The following is an 18,634-nucleotide window of genomic DNA, read 5'->3' as shown; positions in this document are numbered from 1 at the left end:
GGTGGCTGGAGGGGACCTGGCAACCCTAATGTACAGTAATAAGAAACCTGTTGTATAACCTTTTATTTGTAGGGTTGCCAACCAATCTCCAGCTAGTACCTGGAGATCTCCTGCTATTACAACTGATCTCCAGCTGATAGAAATCAGTTCACCTGGAGAAAACGGCCGCTTTGGCAATTTGACTCGATGGCATTGATGTCCCTCCCCCTCCCAAACCCTGCCCTCCTCAGGCTCTGCCCCAAAAACCTCCCACCAGTGGTGAAGAGGGACCTGCCAACCCTATTTATTTTGAGGCTTGGGGTTGGTTTACATTTCGAGTCATCTTCCTTTTGCCTAAATATGATAGTATTTCATGCAGGATTATCTTGCATATTTGTTGTGGAACCAGTATGTCAGAGGTACTGAATAGCTGTATTAATGTTTTGAAAATTAAGATGTAATACCCATGATCTCAAGAAGAATGCACGTAAGATTTTTTATTAGGTATGGTGGTACTATCCCCTCCCCCTAAGCATGTATGTATTTATTCTAGATATGCAGCAAATATGTTTATAGTCTATGTATCTGATATGTATCCCTATGATAAATTAATAATTTAATATACTCTAAAATCAGGCAGAGAGCAAGACTCCTTCTCTCCTATTCTGCTTTCCTTCCCAAATTAAATCTTTCACATTAGTCTTCCCAGTCTGTCTTATCTCTTCCTCCTAACATTATTGACTGGCTTGTCCTACTACAGCCAGCTCTTTCCTATTGCACCCTGGTTAAAAACTCCTTTCCCCTTATCCTAAGCTCGGTTCCCGTTTTCCTCACCATACCTTTTGGTCCCAGTTTGGCCAGCACATCACCTGTCCCTTCTCTCTGGTTTGGTGTACAAAACGGGGAGTCATGTATACAGTTTTACCCTGGGTCTTGTGTCTTGGATGGACACATGTAGGGGATGCACTGATGTGGCAAGCCTGGCATAGGGACCGATTGGGGTAACAGCGATTAGACAAAATGCAATACTGAATGACTTTCATTCCCATTAGAGCTGCCTCAGGAGACCCTGACTAGAATTATGGCCTTAATGCTGGCACTGGCTGGGTTTGGCCATTTCCCCAAGTTAAATTCTCTTTTTTTTGTAAAGGTAAATGTAAAGGTCCCCTGTGCAAGCACCAGGTCAATCCTGACCCATGGGGTGATGTCACATCCCGACCTTTACTAGGCAGACTTTGTTTACGGGGTGGTTGGCCAATGCCTTCCCCAGTCATCTTCCCTTTACCCCCAGCAAGCTGGGTACTCATTTTACCGACCTCGGAAGGATGGAAGGCTGAGTCAACCTTGAGCCGGCTACCTGAAACCAACTTCTGTTGGGATTGAACTCAGGTTGTGAGCAGAACTTGTACTGCAGGACTGCAGCTTACCACTCTGCGCCACGGGGCTCTTCTTGAACTACTGTTAAATCCAATAAGGAAAAAAGATACTGTCCTACCAGGGATAACATCTCATGTGTTTGTGTGTGATTTCTGTTGGGGAACTAGTGCAGAAAGAGTTAATCCCCCAACACAAGCACCATGACCTGATCCAAATCTCACCCTCCCACTCCATGGCTGCTTTTAAAGTAAACCAAAGGTATTTGGAGATCCGCTCACAGATGTCCAGTGTCTCGTCTAGTTTGTGTCCATAAATGTGTGTGTGTGTGTGTGATGTGCTTCAAAAATTAAAATATTTTGTGCAGTTATAGTTCATCTTCTTGCATTTTGTTTCAATATAATAAAAGGCAAGGGAATACAATCTTGAAAGCCTACCAACACGGTAAATCAATGCGAGAGACAGCGTACTACTGCCATCTCATGGAGATTGTGAAGGTATAAAACTTTTAATAAAGGGCGAGGCCTTTCCTTCATCTGCACTGTCGAATAGGTAGTGATGCTTTCCCCAGTGCTGGATTCTAATGACTTAAGATAGTGAAAAGAACTATCTTTTAAAATGTAGAAATAAAAAAAAATCTTTCTAAAGAAGAACACTATGTAAAGCACACACATTCTTAGACCGGCTTTTAACAAAATATCACATTTCATTTAATGTCAATGAATGCATATTGTTCCCCCGATGGTTTATCCCTCCTTTCTCTCTGCTGTTTCCCTTATGTCAAATCTTTGGTATATGCCTTATGGATCAGAGACCTTGTTCCCTATAAAGCACCAATGCACCATACACGTCAATGGCGCTATACAAATAATAATCATAACCATGCCTCTGCATAGTTCTTCAGTGATCTGATGTTCTTGGCTGGGAGATAGCTAGCATTTGAATTTAGGGAGTCTACAGGTAGGGATAGGACTAGTTCAGATTACTTTGCTTTGTTCTTCCCATGATTCCGAAGCAAAAGAGTACTCAGCAGCTTTCCACTTAATCGAGCTTTGAACTGTTAAACGCAAAAAGCATTAAGCAGTTCAAAAAGGAAGAGGTTCAGTAATAAGAAATTTGGCAAGATCCTTTGATTGAAGTGGTATTAGTACAGGTAGAAAGCATATTGAAAATACTATTGCTGTGTTAAAAGTGCTAGGTGAGACAGTTGCCATCAAGGGAGAGCTGTTACTACCCTTTCCTCCAGTCTGAAAGAAAGTACCTGGGAGAGAAGAAGACCAACTTTATGCCGACTTTCTCTACCACTTAAGGAAGAATCAAACTGGCTTACAATCGCCTTCCCTTCCCTCTCCACAACAGACACCTTGTGAGGTCAGTGGGGCTCAGAGAGTGTTACTAGCCCAAGGTCACCCAGCTGATTTCGTGTGTAGGAGTGGGGAAACAAATCCGCTGCTCCGCCTCCGCCGCTCATGTAATCCAGGTTTAAACATTTGCTGTGTTTGATGGTTTTCTATTCTTGTTATTGACATTGTAGGCTGCTCTGAGTCCTCACTGAGCAGAAAAAGTGCCCAAATAAACAAATATTGATCACTGTACTTGTTTCACAGGAGTTATAGGGTTACTGAAAGGGGTATGTTACCCTGTTTGCCTTCTAGGGGGCTTATGTGTAAGGGTGCCCACAACATGGTTCTTTCCTGTCCTCACCTTTCCTCCAGCAGTCACCTGGTGTAGGTTTCTCATGGACTGAGAGCTGTATGGCCTTGGGTGCTGCAGAATTGCCCTCTCCGCCCTCTTCTTTCAACAGTCTGCTGATGGAAGATATTCTATTAGTACAGAAGGTGTGCTTGCCAGGTTCTCCCCGCTCCTGGCAGCTCCTTCCCACCATGAGTCTCACTAGAACTGTGTCTGTCTGCTTGCTCCATAGGATCCAAGCCTGTATCTTTGCTGATTTAATCCAAACTGATTCAGAGTTACCAAGCCAGTTAATTTCAGAACTGGAACTGACCTGGCCCGTGAACGCACTAGCAACTTACCTCGCAATTTAAACGCGTCCAGTACACAAGCATCCAACACGACTTAAAATTTCTGTTCCCACCGTGACGCCTTCCTCCGCTGAATTAGATAAAATCCAAATGTTTTCCCCTCGCACTCCCCGATTTAGAGCGTATATTTTGGAAGAGAAACGGGGGTGGCGCTTCCGTCATCACAGTAATGACCGCTGTCAAATTCCCACGCATGCGCGGCAGCAATCACGCGCCAGCTCGAAGGAGCATTGTGATTGGCTGGGGTGGTAGCCTGCCGCGCATGCCCATTTTAAGGCTCCGGGCAAGGAAAACGTTTCATTTCTATTAATTCGCCGTATAAGCGGATGCTCTTAACACGGAGAAATTGTGCTCTGGAGACGTTTCTGGAATCCTTCAGTTGAGATGAAGTGCGAAAATGAAAGGAAACCCTGCAGAAATCGGAGCTGCAAATGCGCAGTGCGGACACGGTCCTTGTTAAGAAGACTTGATTAATCTGAACCGGAACTGAGCCCAAAATCATGAACGGTTCAACTCCCTGCTTCGGTATTTATGTATTGGCTGTTCAGGCACTCTGCTTGCCTTTTTTTTTTTTTTTTTTTTTGCTGTTTGAACATGTCTCCTATGTAAGTGTATGGCAAAAGTTAATATCAACTTCTAAAGCAAGAAGAGGCTATCTGTGAATCTAATTCCTATATTTTTCCTTATCAGATCATTTATAAGCCTCTCCAAAGTCCTATCTCAGTTGATAGCCAACCACTAACAAAGCAGAGCAATGCTGTTATGAATACTGATGAGTCCCACCAACTGGTAAATATGGAAACATACATTTTTAAAATTGTTATAAAACATGAGTGGGTGACTGTAAATCTCAGTGTCTTTTTCTATCTGGTTTTCTTTTTCTGCATCCCTTCTTTCTTCTTGCTTTTTTTTTTTAGAGACCCTCACCCCTGTCTGGTCTGAACTTTGATGGGTGGCCTTTTTCCATTCATTTCTATGTCATGAGCGACATAGCATTTTGGTGGGCATATGTATAGGAACAGGGCAGTCCCTACATAATATGTAGGGGAAGAGCTCTGGAAACTCTGAAGAATGTGTTCTTGCTTCCTTAATTCTCGCTCATTTGTTTCCAGACTGGAGTAAGGGCTGCTGGTGGCACAAAGGCCTATAAGCAGTGGAAAGTTACATTATGTTGTTTCTAGAGAAGGAGTATCTGGGAGCCTCTCTTTCTGTTTAAAATGTGCACACTCCCTAAATGTAATTTAGTACTTTTTTCTCAGGCAGTGCCTCACCTACCTTCACTAGCAAAGGGGGCTACGAGGAAGAGCCAGATAGAGTGTTGGAATGTGGGTCACTATAATATATTTGTTGATGTTCTCAGCCCTTCATCAAGTGATAATTTTTTATCAAGGGCCTAGAAGAACTGAAAATAAATTGCCCCATTAACAAGTGGGGGGGGGGAGAAGAAGAAGAAGAAGAGTTGGTTTTTATATGCCGACTTTCTCTACCACTTAAGGGAGACTCAAACTGGCTTACAATCACCTTCCCTTCCCCTCCCCACAACAGACACCCTGTGAGGTAGGTGGGGCTGAGAGAGCTCTAACAGAGCTGTGACTAGCCCAAGGTCACCCAGCTGGCTTCGTGTGTCGGAGTGGGGAAACAAATCCAGTTCACCAGATTAGCCTCCGCCGCTCATGTGGAGGAGTGGGGAATCAAACCCGGTTCTCCAGATCAGACTCCACCGCTCCAAACCACCGCTCTTAACCACTACACCACGCTGGCTGGTTGGGATGGGACAACTGAGCTAAAGCGATGGCTGTGGAAAAAGAGTAGGCAGAGAGTTTTCCCAGCAGTGCACTGATGCTGCGTTTATTCGCAAAAGGCTCAATATTGGCAAGCTCTTCCACCTTCCAGGATGTGTTCCTGTTACCTATGTTAGCCAAAGCTCGTCACTGCTGGCTGACCAAGAGAGAATGCACTAATGAACTGGCTTTAGTTCTTCTTCCTCTTTGGGAACACCAAGACAACTTGGCATGCCTCGGCTGCCCTGTTGTGGCCAGCTGGAAACAGTCCTGACTCATATCTACTTTATGAGGCTCCCAACGGGGGCATACTTTTGGAGAGAGGTTGTGTAAAGACATCCAACAATGTGATCTTTTTGAAGCCAAGCCCTCGGTGTGCATACAGAGCGCCACCCGTCTGCGCTTTCTTGCTGGCGAAACCCGAGGCACCCTTTCGTAAGGGTCAGCGTGTCATCTTTCCAGGCTTAAAGGGTACCGTTTATGTGGCGGCCTTTCAGACTATGATGAGTCAAAGGCAAAAATATTGCCAAAGCAGTGACTTTGCACATTGCAAGGAAGCATTGCCAGAGGATGCACAAGTGCATACATCCTTTTTTCCTGCTTCTGGAATATGCGATGAAGCAATTCTTGCTTCGTTGTTCTTGTTGTTGCCACATCTTTGTTATGTGCAGTCTCAGTAAGGATGAATCACAAATTCAGCGAAGATTTACGTTGGGGTTCAATGAAAAAACTTCTATTTTTAGCGACACAGACACAAACATACCTTGAATGGTTTTTTAAAAATAACAGATCAAGCAGAACAAAATACAAAACACAAGGGCTTTGGATCCTCTACCTTTTCTCTTCTGGCACTTCTTTCTGGGCCCTACGGAGGCAATCTCTGCTATGGCGCTTGCTTCCACTTGCTTTACACAATTTGGGTCTCATTGAAAACCACTGGAATTGCAACAAATGGGAGTGCTTGAGCTGAACAGCAGAGAATGCTAGGAAAACTTTGGCAGTTGTTGGACCTGGCAACCCTATTAATCCCACTTTAACTAAAATAAACTAGAAGGCATTGTAACATATTGTGGCAGCGAGTTCCACACATTAGCTGTTCTTAGTGAAGAACAACTGAGTGAAGAAGTTACTTTATTTCGTCTGTCCTGAATTTGCTGCTCATCACCTTCCTTGGGTGTCCCTGAGTAATGGGAGAAGGACGAAAAGTTCTCTGTATTGATGGTCACAGGTAGTGGCGGCGGCATTGTATAGCCTGATTTCATTAGATCTCTGTAGCTGAGCAGGGTCAGTACTTGGAAGGGGGACCTCCAAGGAAGACTCTGCCAAGGAAGGCAATGGCAAACCACCTCAGCTTCTCACTTGCCTTGAAAGCAGCTTGCTGGGGTCACCATAAGTCAGCTGCGAATTGATGGCACCTAACACACACGTTTAGGGTTACCAGGTCCCTCTTCGCCACCGGTGGAAGGTTTTGGGGCGGAGCCTGATGGTGAGGTTTGGGGAGGGGAGGGACTTCAATGCTATAGAGTCCAATTGCCAAAGCGGTCATTTTCTCCAGGTGAACTGATCTCTTTTGGCAGGAGATCAGTTGTAATAGCAGGAGATCTCCAGCTAGTACCTGGAGGTTGGCAACCCTATGACTGTTACCACCCAATGCGCCATTTTCTTAACCTCTGTCATGTCTGCCCTTAGTCATCAGTTCATTTATAGCCACTTACCATATATTTCCAAACTACAGATTTCGGATTCATAGATTGTTTCCATGTATCTCTCATTTAGTTAAGGGTGCAGGACTTGGGAAAGGCAACACTTGCTGACAACCGATGGAGGAGGCCAGGAGTATGATGAATGCCTTTGGAGGAGCTTGGGGAGGGCTTTATTCTCCTTGCAGCAAGGGTGAGAAGAATGAATAGCCCAGGGAAAGAACAAAGAGCAGCGCTGCCCTGCCCACTCACCACACCATCCTGTTCCCATGAGGGAATGCATGGAACATGGTGCTCTGAGGTCGCTCGCTGTTCCCCTCCTGCACCCAGAGACATTACTCAGTAAGTCTTTCTGTTCTGTATCAGAAATTCTGATGGATTTATTCCCTCTTCCTCGTTAGGATGTATAGTCTAATGACAGTATCCCATGACAGAGAATGCAAAACATTACAAGGTGTGACAGTGGGACTGAATATAACTTTAGCAAGCGAGCAGTGCAATCCGACATAGAATTACGCCCTTCTAAGACTCTGTTAAGACAGAACTGAAGATTTATGGTCTTGAAAGATGGTATCGATGAGGCCTAATCTCAGTATTCTGGAAGAGCAGAGGGACACACTGATAAAGCGGCACAGCGTTTTGGCTATTTTAGACATGGGAAATACATGAAAGTGATCTTAAAGAAAACACAGCGGGTGACTGCAGGACATATTGTGCAGCGCGTAGCTTGCGGCAAACTACAACTCAGTGTTTGAAGAGTGGGAGTTGGAATAATTTCATCTCAGTCCTTATTGGCCCAGATGGCTTTAAGATTTGGGCACCCCCCTCCTACTTGTCTGTCCCTTGTCATTAGTGATGTCAAAGGGACTGTGGATGTCCAGGACATTCACACCACCAGACAGCAATGCAGCTTAATTGAAGAGGTTCACCAGCCTCCAAGTGCAGTCTGTGCTAGGAAGGCACAACCTGGTGCAAAGACTATGGAACTCCCTGCAACAGCACATTCCTCACTGCATTCCCAAAGGAAAGTATACATTACATAGGTTATCACAGGTTGGCAAAAAAGTTTGGCCCCTTCAATATTTTTTTAACTTTTTTCTCTCTTGGGTTTTTCAATAAATTCTATTTTCTTTTCTTTCTTTTTTTCTTTTTTAATTTTTTAAAAAAAGTTTATAATATAATCATCAATACAAAAAGATACAGAAAAGTTACAGCAAAGAAACACACCGAATACAAAAACATTAATACAAAAAAATATATACAGAATATTCTATTTTATTTTTCTTTATTTAGTCTACAATTTCTGCCTCGGTGAAGACTGAGCCCGAATTAATTTTTGCATTCGGCATAATGTTTGCACACAGTAGGAAAACAAATGGTATTTTGTTTCAAATATGATTTATGGTGAGATCCTGACCACATGGGTTTGAAAATAACCTGAATTCAACAAAATGTCCTCCCCAGTAAGTTAATTTAGACAGCGGTCCTAACATATGTCGTCATGGCTCCTGCGCAGTCAGACCTATAAAGTCCAGGAGACGAACTTCTTAAAAAATCCATGTGATAACCTTGGAAACCACTATAATTAAACTGGAGTTGTTAATCGTCGGAGTGATGCTGTTATATTGGCAGAGAGCTCTGTGTGCTGGCTAGCCAGGGGACCAGGCTTTATTGCCCTTGTTAATGTATATAGGCTGGCCTTTAAAAAAAAGTTTGAGTTTAAAAAAAATTCAGCAATGCAGAGCATCAGTCTGTTTCGAACTGGAAAGGAATCATGCTTGGTTAAATTTGGGGAAATTTAGTAGCTCCTGGTTTGAAGCTTTATAGCCTGATTAATGAGTAACCTGCATTTGAATTAGCCAGTAGCTGCTCTCCCACTGTGTTATAGTTTCTTCTTTGCCAGTATAAAGTTCTCTCTCTTTTTAAAATTTAGTCACTTGCAGCTTGGAAATGCCAGCGTCCTTAGGCCATCTGCTCCTACTTATGATTGGGACGACTTATTTTAGAGAGGGAAGCTCTAGACCGATGTCGCTGCAGCAAGGTATGGCCAAGATTTCATATTATTTTCCAATTGTTTTCTAAAAGCAAAATCCAGATGTTTAAATCTTGTCTGCCTATATATGTTTAAATCATGTCAGTCTTAATTGTGCATTACAGAAACTTAGGGGAACTTTTGTTTTTGGAAGGGGTGTCAGTAGGGTTGCCAACCTCCAGTTACTGGAGGAGGAAAAAAGACACCTCTGTACAAATATCCAGGGGATAAGAAAATCAGTACAGGAGCAAATATTATTAGAAATCAACAAATTCTTATTGTGACTACACAACCTCCAGGTACTAGCTGGAGATCTCTTGCTATTCCAACTGATTTCCATCCGATAGAGATCAGTTCACCTGGAGAAAAATGGCCGCTTTGGCAATTGGACTCTGTGGCATTGAGGTCCCTCCCCTCCCCAAACCCCTCCCTCCTCAGGCTCCGCCCCAAAAACCTCCCACCAGTGGTGAAGAGGGACCTGGCAACCCAGGGTGTCAGTTTTTTTTTGCAGATTGCCCCCCTCTTGCTGCAGCTCACCGAGCCTGCCAAAAGTGGACTCTCCAGAACACCATAAGTGGCAAAGTGGGCGCTGGGCTGGCATTACCCTCAATTTTTTTTCAACTGTTTGCTTGGATACTGGCTGTCATGTGGATGTTGCCTTCAGTTACTCCAATGATGTTTCTGCCTTTCATTTCAGTTGTAACTGTCAGTACAGTAAGGGTAGGTCTACACAGCTACTCTGCATGTGGCTAGATCCCCTCTCCAGCCCACATCGTATGGTCTTTGTTGCTCCAAGTAGCTGTCTGGATCATTCATTGAGTGAAAGACACTGAGCTTCTATATCCTGTCATTCAATGTATATGGGGAAGATTTGCTGTCATGTGTTTTTGATGACTATATAATACAATTATGGGTAATCCAAGAAAAATACCCATGACATGTAGTTGCCAGGTCCCTCTTCACCACTGGTGGGAGGTTTTTGGAGTGGAGCCTGAGGAGGGTGGGGTTTGGGGAGGGACTTCAATGCCATAGAGTCCAATTGCCAAAGCGGCCATTTTCTCCAGGTGAACTGGTCTCTATAGGCTGGAGATCAGTAGTAATAGCAGGAGATCTCCAGCTGGGTGTGTTGCTCTCTACAACTCAAAAAGACAAATAACAAGCAGCTCCTCATAGAATCATTGAGTTGGAAGGTACCACCAGGGTCATCTAGTCCAACCCCTCCACAATACAGGAAATTCACAACTACCTCCGCCCCACACCCCCAGTGACCCCTACTCCACGCCCGAAGATGGCCAAAAAATCCCCAAACCCTACAAGATCTCTGGCCAATCTGGCCTGGAGAAAAATTCCTTCCTGACCTCAAAGTGGCAATTGATATTTCCCTGTGTGTGTAAGAAAGGCAACAATGCCCAAACACTGATGCAACCCTTCTTGCCCTGCCTCTCATGATCTGCCTAAGGTCATAGAATCAGCATTGCTGGCAGATGGCCATCTAGCCTCTGCTTAAAAACCTCTAAAGAAGGAGAGCTCACCACCTCCCGAGGAAGCCTGTTCCACTGCGGAACTGCTCTGTTAGAAAGTTCTTCCTAATGTTTAGCTGGAAACTCTTTTGATTTAATTTCAACCGATTGGTTCTGGTCCAACCTTCTGGGGCAACAGAAAACAACTCAGCACCATCCTCTATATGACAGCCCTTCAAATACTTGAAGATGGTTATCATATTACCTCTCACTCGTCTCCTCTCCAGGCTAAATATACCCAGCTCCTTCAACCTTTCCTCATAGAACTTGGTCTCCAGATCCCTCACCATCTTTGTTGCCCTCCTCTAGACACGTTCCAGCTTGTCTATATCTTTGTTAAATTGTGGTGCCCAAAACTGAACACAGTCTCATCTCTGGTGGCCTTCTTGGGGGATGAAGGGCTGCTTTGATTCCCCCCTGCCTCCCAGGGGGAAATGCATGAAGGTTTTTCATCTTAAATGTCATTTGTATTTAGACTAGTATTGACATCGTGGTGTTTTGCTTGTTAAGCATATAAGCATAGTTTATACTAAAGCCAGTGCTTTTCTTCAGAAAAAAACTCAAACTGTAACCCGAACATGATAATACTTGCTCATATTTTTATTCTGTAGTTGTACTTTTCTTTTTTCATTAAAAGTAACGGAACCTGTTTTATTAATTGCATGCAAATATTTTGCTTAACTATTTTAGGACTTTCTGAGAGTTGGAAGATTTTTGTATTTTAAAATGATAATGTGGAAAATGACAAGTGTCTTGCTCTTTTTTCTTTGTGTCTTTCAGATGCTAAATGTGGGAAGAAACCCTTAGAATCAAGTACACCGAGTTTTTATAACTACCTCTCTAGGATTGTTGGTGGGAACCAGGTGCAACAAGGCTCACACCCATGGCAGGTGAGCACTCCCTGACCAAGATAGCTGTAGGTCTAAATGGCAGTGTATCATGGAGGTAACATGAACTGCATGTCTTTGGGCTGCAATGAAGGTCCTTTTGTTGAGCACAGTTCTGCCACCAGCAAGAGACAATCTCAATTTTATCTAGCTTCCCAGAAGCTTTGACACAATTAATTATTTTGTTTTCATAGTAAGGAGCTGAGAGAGACAGCGTTACTGATTTGGAAAATAATACTCTTCAACCATAAGATTTCTGTGTCTGCCTCTTGATATTCTGTGCTTTTTAGCCAGTAGCAGCAGAGTTTAGAAGCAGGGATCAAAACACTAATGGGTGGACGGTATGTTTGTATGAGCATGGAGAAAGGTTACTGTAAATTATGTTTAGCCTGAAGAGGAGAAGGCTGGGAGGGGATTTGATAACCATCTTCAAGTACCTGAAGGGCTGTCATATAGAGGAGGGTGCTGAGTTGTTTTCTGTTGCCCCAGAAGGTCAGACCAGAACCAATGGGTTGAAATTAAATCAAAGGAGTTTCCATCTAGACATTAGGAAGAATTTTCTAACTGGTAGAGCGGTTCCTCGGTGGAACAGGCTTCCTCGGGAGGTGGTGAGTGCTCCTTCTCTGGAGGTTTTTAAGAAGAGGTTGGATGGGCATCTGTCAGCAATGCTGATTCTATGACCTTAGGCAGATGGTGAGAGGGAGGGCATCTTGGCCATCTTCTGGACATGGAGTGGGGGTCACTGGGGGTGTAGGGGGGAGGTGGTTGTGGGTTTTCTGCATTGTGCAGGGGGTTGGACTAGATGACCCTGGTGGTCTCTTCCAACTCTATGATTATGATTCTATGATTCTAACCATATGACCTACATGCAGAAGTACATAAAACCAAATTGTCAGGTTAAAATAATGAGTTGCTATGCCAGTTTACAATGTTAAGATTAAGAAAGGCAAATATAGATGCTTGTAGGAGATTTTCCCATGCCCTGCCTCTTTAGGGTCAGGGTCTTGACTGATTTCCTGCAATCTCTATGGTCCCTCTAAGGATGGTCTCTGATCAGGTGGGAGAAGGTTCCTCAACCTGTACTCTTCTCTCTCTCTCTCTCTCTCTCTCTCTCTCTCCCCCCCCCCCTTCTGGCCAAGTGAAAATGTACAGTGACAACCTCTTTATGCATTACGCAGAATATACAGGTTGGGTCTGCCCTTTCTGTCCAGTAAATAAACTGAGAAAACACTGGACATATAAATATCTAATATTTTCTAATTAAGCAAGCCTGCAACCACTGCAGCCAAGCTCTATGCATGCACTCTTTCTTTCTTGTTCTCCTTCGGAACAATTATCAGATAATATCAGAAAAAAATCAGTGAGGATCAGAGATTTGTATGATTATGGACTGTCACCTAAATGTTATTGTCATCATCCTTTTCTGTGCAGCCGAAAAGAGATTTCTGTAGCTATAGTTAGAACACCCATTTTGCATTTGCTAATATGGAGTGTGTCCTGACCTGGATGACCCAGGATAGCTCAATCTTGTCAGATCTTGGAAGCTAAGCAAGATCAATCCTAGTTGGTACATGGATGGGAGATCACCAAGGAAGTCCAAGGTCACTAAGCAGAGGCAGGCAATGGCCAACTACCTCTGTTAGTTTCTTGCCTTGAAAACCATATGGAGATACCATAAGTTGGCTGTGACTTGGCAGCCCTATACACACTCACAGTGTGGTATGCGTTCTTTCTTTCACAGATGTCCTTGAAACAAGCGAATAGTCATTACTGTGGAGGAACTCTTGTTTCTACACAATGGGTAATCACCGCAGCCCACTGTGTTCAAAGCAGGTATGGATATTTCAGTAGAAAGCTATGATTTGAGAAATATATATTGTTTGTTGAGCACTCATGGTTCTGTGTATAAATTTTTTTAATGAACTTTATCCCCCCCCCCCGCCATTCCAACAATTTCCCACCCCCATGCAGAAACCTGCTCAGTTCTTTGACTGTCACTGCTGGAGAACATGATCTGAGTCTGACAGAGGTGGAAGAACAGACACTACCTGTAAAATATATCATCAGTCATCCAAAATTTGACCCTAGGAAGCCAATGAATTATGACATTGCCCTTCTGAAAGTGGATGGTAACTTTAAATATGGTAATATCGTAGTAAAATATAATAATTGTGGGGGGAATTATAAGTTTATGTCTAAGTTGTTATAAACATTGTTAGTAACACTCAAGGGGAAATAATTTATAGCCAATTACCAGTGCAATCCTAAGAAGACGTTTTCAGGAACCTACTGAAGGCTACTCCTAGGGAAGTGTACTTAGGATAGCACTGTAAACACAGTCATACCTGAGTCCAAAAGACCTCCCTTCCCGTCGACAGACATGATTGAACCAACAAGTACAGTTACATGATCAAGTTGGTGAGAAGATTATGGCATGAATAGATTCATTTGGTTTTGAAGAAGTGGGCTAGCAACCTTTTGTAATTACAGAGCTAAACTATGTCAACAGTCAAAACAAAAGGGATCCACAAACAGCCAGTATAACAGGGGCCATGTGCAGAAATAAAATTATACTGCTTAACATTACTAATACTTGACGAGTTGATCAATAATACATAACGTTTCTGCAACCTAAAAACTGGTTGTGGTGAATCCTTTATTAGGAAGGTCTCACAATAAATAACAGGAGCACCCTGCAAACAACTGGTCTTTTTTTAAATAAAGTTTTTATTGTTTTTATTACAAGACATGGGAAAAGGGAAACAGGGAAAGGGATAATCGGACTACATTCATTTTCATTTCTATTATACCGGCATACGGGCTTTCTTCATCATTATCTCTATCATAATTTTACTTTTTTATTCTATTATTACTATTATATTATTCGTACATCATTTGTCTAATATCATTTTTGATATTTTTAATGTTACCCTTTAATCTATTGCAAAGAACAATCACAAATTTCATGACAACACTAACTAAAGTATATACTTATGAACTATCATATTTATCATAAAAAGATTGCCATTTCTGCTTGTGCTCTTTGATCATCTCATGATGTAGCAAGGTGGAGAGTTCTGACATCATTGCATATTCATGCATTTTTGTAATCCACATCTTTAAGACTGGTATCTCCTTATCTTTCCATTTTTGCTCCAATAACAATCTCGCCACTGTTGGTGCGTATTGGTACAGCTCTCTTTGATTGGGTGAGATTTGAGTTGGAATAATACCCAATAAGAAGTATTTGGCTTCTGGTTGAAAGCTGATTTTCGTTAGGTCTTGTATTTCTTTATGTATCATTTTCCAAAAGGTTTGTACTTTCTTGCATGTCCACCATTGGTGGAAATATGTCCCTTCTGTATCAGAACATTTCCAACAGTTTGCCTGATTAGCTTTGTACATCTTCTGCAGATCTTTTGGTGCATAATGCCATCTGTAGAACATCTTATACCAGTTTTCTTTTACAGCTTGTGATCTGGTAAACGTAATGTCTGTTTTCCACAGTTTCTCCCAGGTTTGCATCGGGATCATCTCCCCGAAGTTCTGCATCCACTTCACCATAATATTTTAACTTGCTCAGATGTAGTGTCTATAGTCAGCAATAAGTTCCTGTTTGTTCTTTTTCTTTTCTTTCCTTTCCTTCTCTTGTCTGTCTTCTTCTGTTGGACCTTCTTGGCCTCCTCTCCTCTTGTAATGGCAATATTGGGGAGAGTACAGTAATTCTTCTATTAGTTGCTCTGCTTCACCTTTATTTCTAACTGTTCTCCTTCCGTCTGACAAATATCTATTGCATAAGGAGCTATCCAGCAAAATCTTATATCATACTTGTGTAGTATAGTCCGCAGCTCATCCAATTGTTTCCGTCTCTGGATAACTGCTGGTGGCAAATCTGTGAAAGTTTGGATTGGTTTCTCTTAGTATGTTAATCTCTTTTGTCTTTGCAGTCTTAGTATTTCATCTCTTCTTCTTTGATGTGAGAATTTGACTAAAATGTCTCTTGGAGCTTGATGTTTTCTTGTGAAAGCTATGGTTATCCTGTATATTTTCTCAACTTGAAGCAACTCTTCTTTAAGATCATATGTGTCTTGTAACAGTGATTGTAGTTCTCCTTCCAAATCAATAGATCCAAAACTTTCCGGAAAACCTCTAAATTTTAAATTATTCTCATGATTAATAATGTCCTGGAGGTCAAAATGTTATTTTGCTTGTTCGTGTTTGTCTTCATGAATTGTTAGAGTGGCAGCTTGAAACTTCAACTTCTGTTTTTTGTTGTCTTTGTTGGAGAGCTTTAATTTTTTTTGTGTTATCATCTATTTTCTTCTCAATCCGTTCTAGTGTTTCCTGCAACTTTTGGTTGCTTTCCTGTTGACTTTCTTGAAGACTTTTCTTTGTTTCTTCTATTTTCTTATTAGTTTCTTCACTCAGCTTTAGCATGAAATTTTTTAGAGCTTTCATTTGGGCCTCTTCTTCTGCTTTGGCCTTTCCCCCCCTTGTCATTTCCGTTTGTGGTACAGAGTGCAACAATTCCTCTTTGCAAGATGGTGTATAGTCCTCTTCACAAGACTGTACCAGGTCCTCTTCGCAAGACTGTTTAACAAAATTCTTCTCTTTTATTGAATTGTTCTGAGATAGGCTGATCCTTGATGCAACTTGCTTTTTCTTAGAGTTAAAATATTTTTTCATATTATTTTAAACCATTCATCAATAGGTACAATTCTTTACAATTGATTTTTACACATTCAATTTACTTACAATCAATTTTATTGTTAGAGTCGTCAAAATCTCAAAAAATAACCAGAAGCACTTTATTCAACACTTGAATATATATATAAATATATATATATATATAAATATATATATATTTCCAAAATTTGATTAAGTTAATCAATACGTTTCCCAGTCAAGTTAATTAAGATCGTTTAAGAAAAAGGGGAAAAATTAAAAATTCCCAGAATTTAATAGAATTAATAAATTAGTTTTTATTAATTGTTTTTTAATATAAATTTTCCCAAAGTTAAAATTGTTAGATTTAGTTAAAAACAGATTAGATCTTTTGCAATGATTAGTAAGGGTAAAAAAGGATTTTTAGCTGGGCTCAAAGTTAATAGCACTGGGTAATATTTAATAGCGAAGATGTTATAATTTCTCTGACCACCCGATGTCGCTGTGGTCATTGCTGTAGTCCACTGTGTTCTGATCTCTTCTGCTCTTCCTTTCCGTGGAGAAACCGGATATTAATGGCGAGGGAGTGGGCAGGGTGCCAGATAGGGTTGTTCCATGGGGAAGTAGCTGCCACACAGCCTCTTGTGTATATACAACTGGGACTTTAGTGGTGTATGGGTCTTGCATTAGAAGCTTTATTGTGATTATATAGTGAGGGGGAAAGGTTTGAATTCATAATTTTCTGTGCTACAAACAACTGAGAAACAAACAGTCCAGAACAAAGAGAGAATATATTTGATGTTGTTCTTCATTTCAGTTGTATCTGCCCAGGAAAAAAATCTCCATGAATTGTTGTCATATATTTTAGAAATCAAGTTTTTAAAATATTTTGCAAAATGTACCTATAAATTGCAGCTAAATGTTTTCTCGGAAGAGAGATTTGGGACACAACCCAAACTAACATTATTCTTTCCAATATTTAACAACCATGATCCATGTCTATGGTAGGTCCCAAAGTTTGGCCAGCATGTCTTCCTAATCCAGATGAAAGATTTGATCCAGGCTATATATGCAGCACATGCGGTTGGGGTCGTCTACGAGAAAGTAAGTCTCTGTCATTACTTCTAAAAACTTTTCCTTAGCAAACCAACTTTTTTAAAAATAAAAAATATATTGGTTTGTGAGTAGAAAATAAAACATGGTTTATTATTATGCTGGATCACTGTGATCCTTCTTGAATACTAGTACAGAATATATCTAAATCAACTTCTTCAAGAAGAGTCACTAGCCCAGCAGGATCAACCCATGAAGGGGATAGTTTGCACTAGTGAGACCTAGAATGAGCCAAACAAGGTGTTGCTTTTTATACATGTTTGCCATGGGACATCCCAGCATATTGCATCTTTTATTTATTTTCATTTATTTATTAGGTTTTTTAGTTGCTGCTCACCCCAAGGGTATCCTAATAGATACATTAAAAACCAACAAAATGTATAAATATGTATAAAATATTAAGATATTAAGGTATTAATAATTTAGATATAGGGGTGTGCATTTGGCTAGAGATAAACAAACCCTCCCCCAAAAATACTGTAGCAGTATTACTTTGACAGCCCATTCCTGAGAGCTGCTGTGGCTGGGGACAGTGTGGCTGCGGCACCGCTGCAACACCTCCAATAAAGTTTTGCAGCTGCTCTGGGAAGAAAAAAAGGGCTATTAAAAAAATAAAAATGGAAAATGGAGGGGAAAGCCGCATAGAGAATAGCGATGCTGCACCACCAAAAAGGTGGCACAGCACCATTGTAGCTTTAGGGGGCGTTCCCGGGCTGAAAGGGGATAGGAAACTGCCTAACAGCAGCTCTGACCCCCAGAGCTGCCTGGGAATGCCTCCTGGGACGCTGGCGCAAAGACTTCCACCGGCAGGACACTGGCGGGAGGCTGAGTTGGTGTCCGAGGGCCATGCTGCCATGGTAGTCCAGGGGGCCAGCCTAAGTGCCCCAATGCTGGCTTCTGGGCCAGTTTAGATGGCGCAAGTGGCACGGACGCCGGCGTAGGGGTCACGGCGCCTCCTAAGCCTATTCAGCCCCCAACCTCAGGAATGAGCTGTAGGCTCCATCATAAACTTAGTTTTAAAAAACCTTTGCATTTCATTATGGATCTCTATCCAATATTTTCTTGATTTCTTGCATGACCACCACCTGTGATAGAAGGATGCATCCTTGTTTTGGCATTTCCAACAGTTCCTCCTGTAGTTGTTATTTGTTTTCGCTATATATTTGGATGAAATATACCATCCATAGAACATTTTATACCAGTTCTTGTCAGGCTTGGCCTGAGAAAGGAATGTTGTGGTTTTCTCCAGCTGCTGGCCAAGGCCAGCTATAGCCCTGCAAACGTGTTTAGACTGAACTCTGTGGGAATGCCGGTAGAATCCTACCTCCCTGACAGCTCCTGGGAGGGGGGTTGCCATGGCATCCAGATCTACCCCGATTTGCCCTATGCTCTTCCATATATGCCCTGTACTGTGCTTGTAGTTTTCATTAGTGTCCATTTGACTCTTAGCTTCTGTAAACCTGTGGATTTTCCAATAAATCAACTCTCTTTGGACTGCTTGTCTGTGGATGTCTGTTTATGGGATTATCATGGGACTAGAG

General features: G+C 41.9%; 1 protein-coding gene across 1 annotated transcript in view; it reads left to right on the top strand.

The window, feature by feature from the left end:
• Positions 1-8,826: 8,826 nt before the first annotated feature.
• Positions 8,827-18,634, top strand: part of OVCH2 (ovochymase 2) — a 34,108-nt gene continuing 24,300 nt past the window's right edge. The window contains exons 1-5 of the mRNA XM_056852131.1: positions 8,827-8,917; positions 11,209-11,318; positions 13,057-13,148; positions 13,287-13,459; positions 16,989-17,084. Coding sequence (XP_056708109.1) covers positions 8,827-8,917; positions 11,209-11,318; positions 13,057-13,148; positions 13,287-13,459; positions 16,989-17,084 — 562 coding nt within the window. The remainder of the gene's footprint in view (positions 8,918-11,208; positions 11,319-13,056; positions 13,149-13,286; positions 13,460-16,988; positions 17,085-18,634) is intronic.

Source organism: Euleptes europaea, chromosome 6, assembly GCF_029931775.1.
Source record: "Euleptes europaea isolate rEulEur1 chromosome 6, rEulEur1.hap1, whole genome shotgun sequence".
NCBI classification, from domain to species: domain Eukaryota; kingdom Metazoa; phylum Chordata; class Lepidosauria; order Squamata; family Sphaerodactylidae; genus Euleptes; species Euleptes europaea.
Note: the sequence above shows the minus strand (reverse complement) of the source record. Positions and strands in the feature narration are given on the sequence as shown.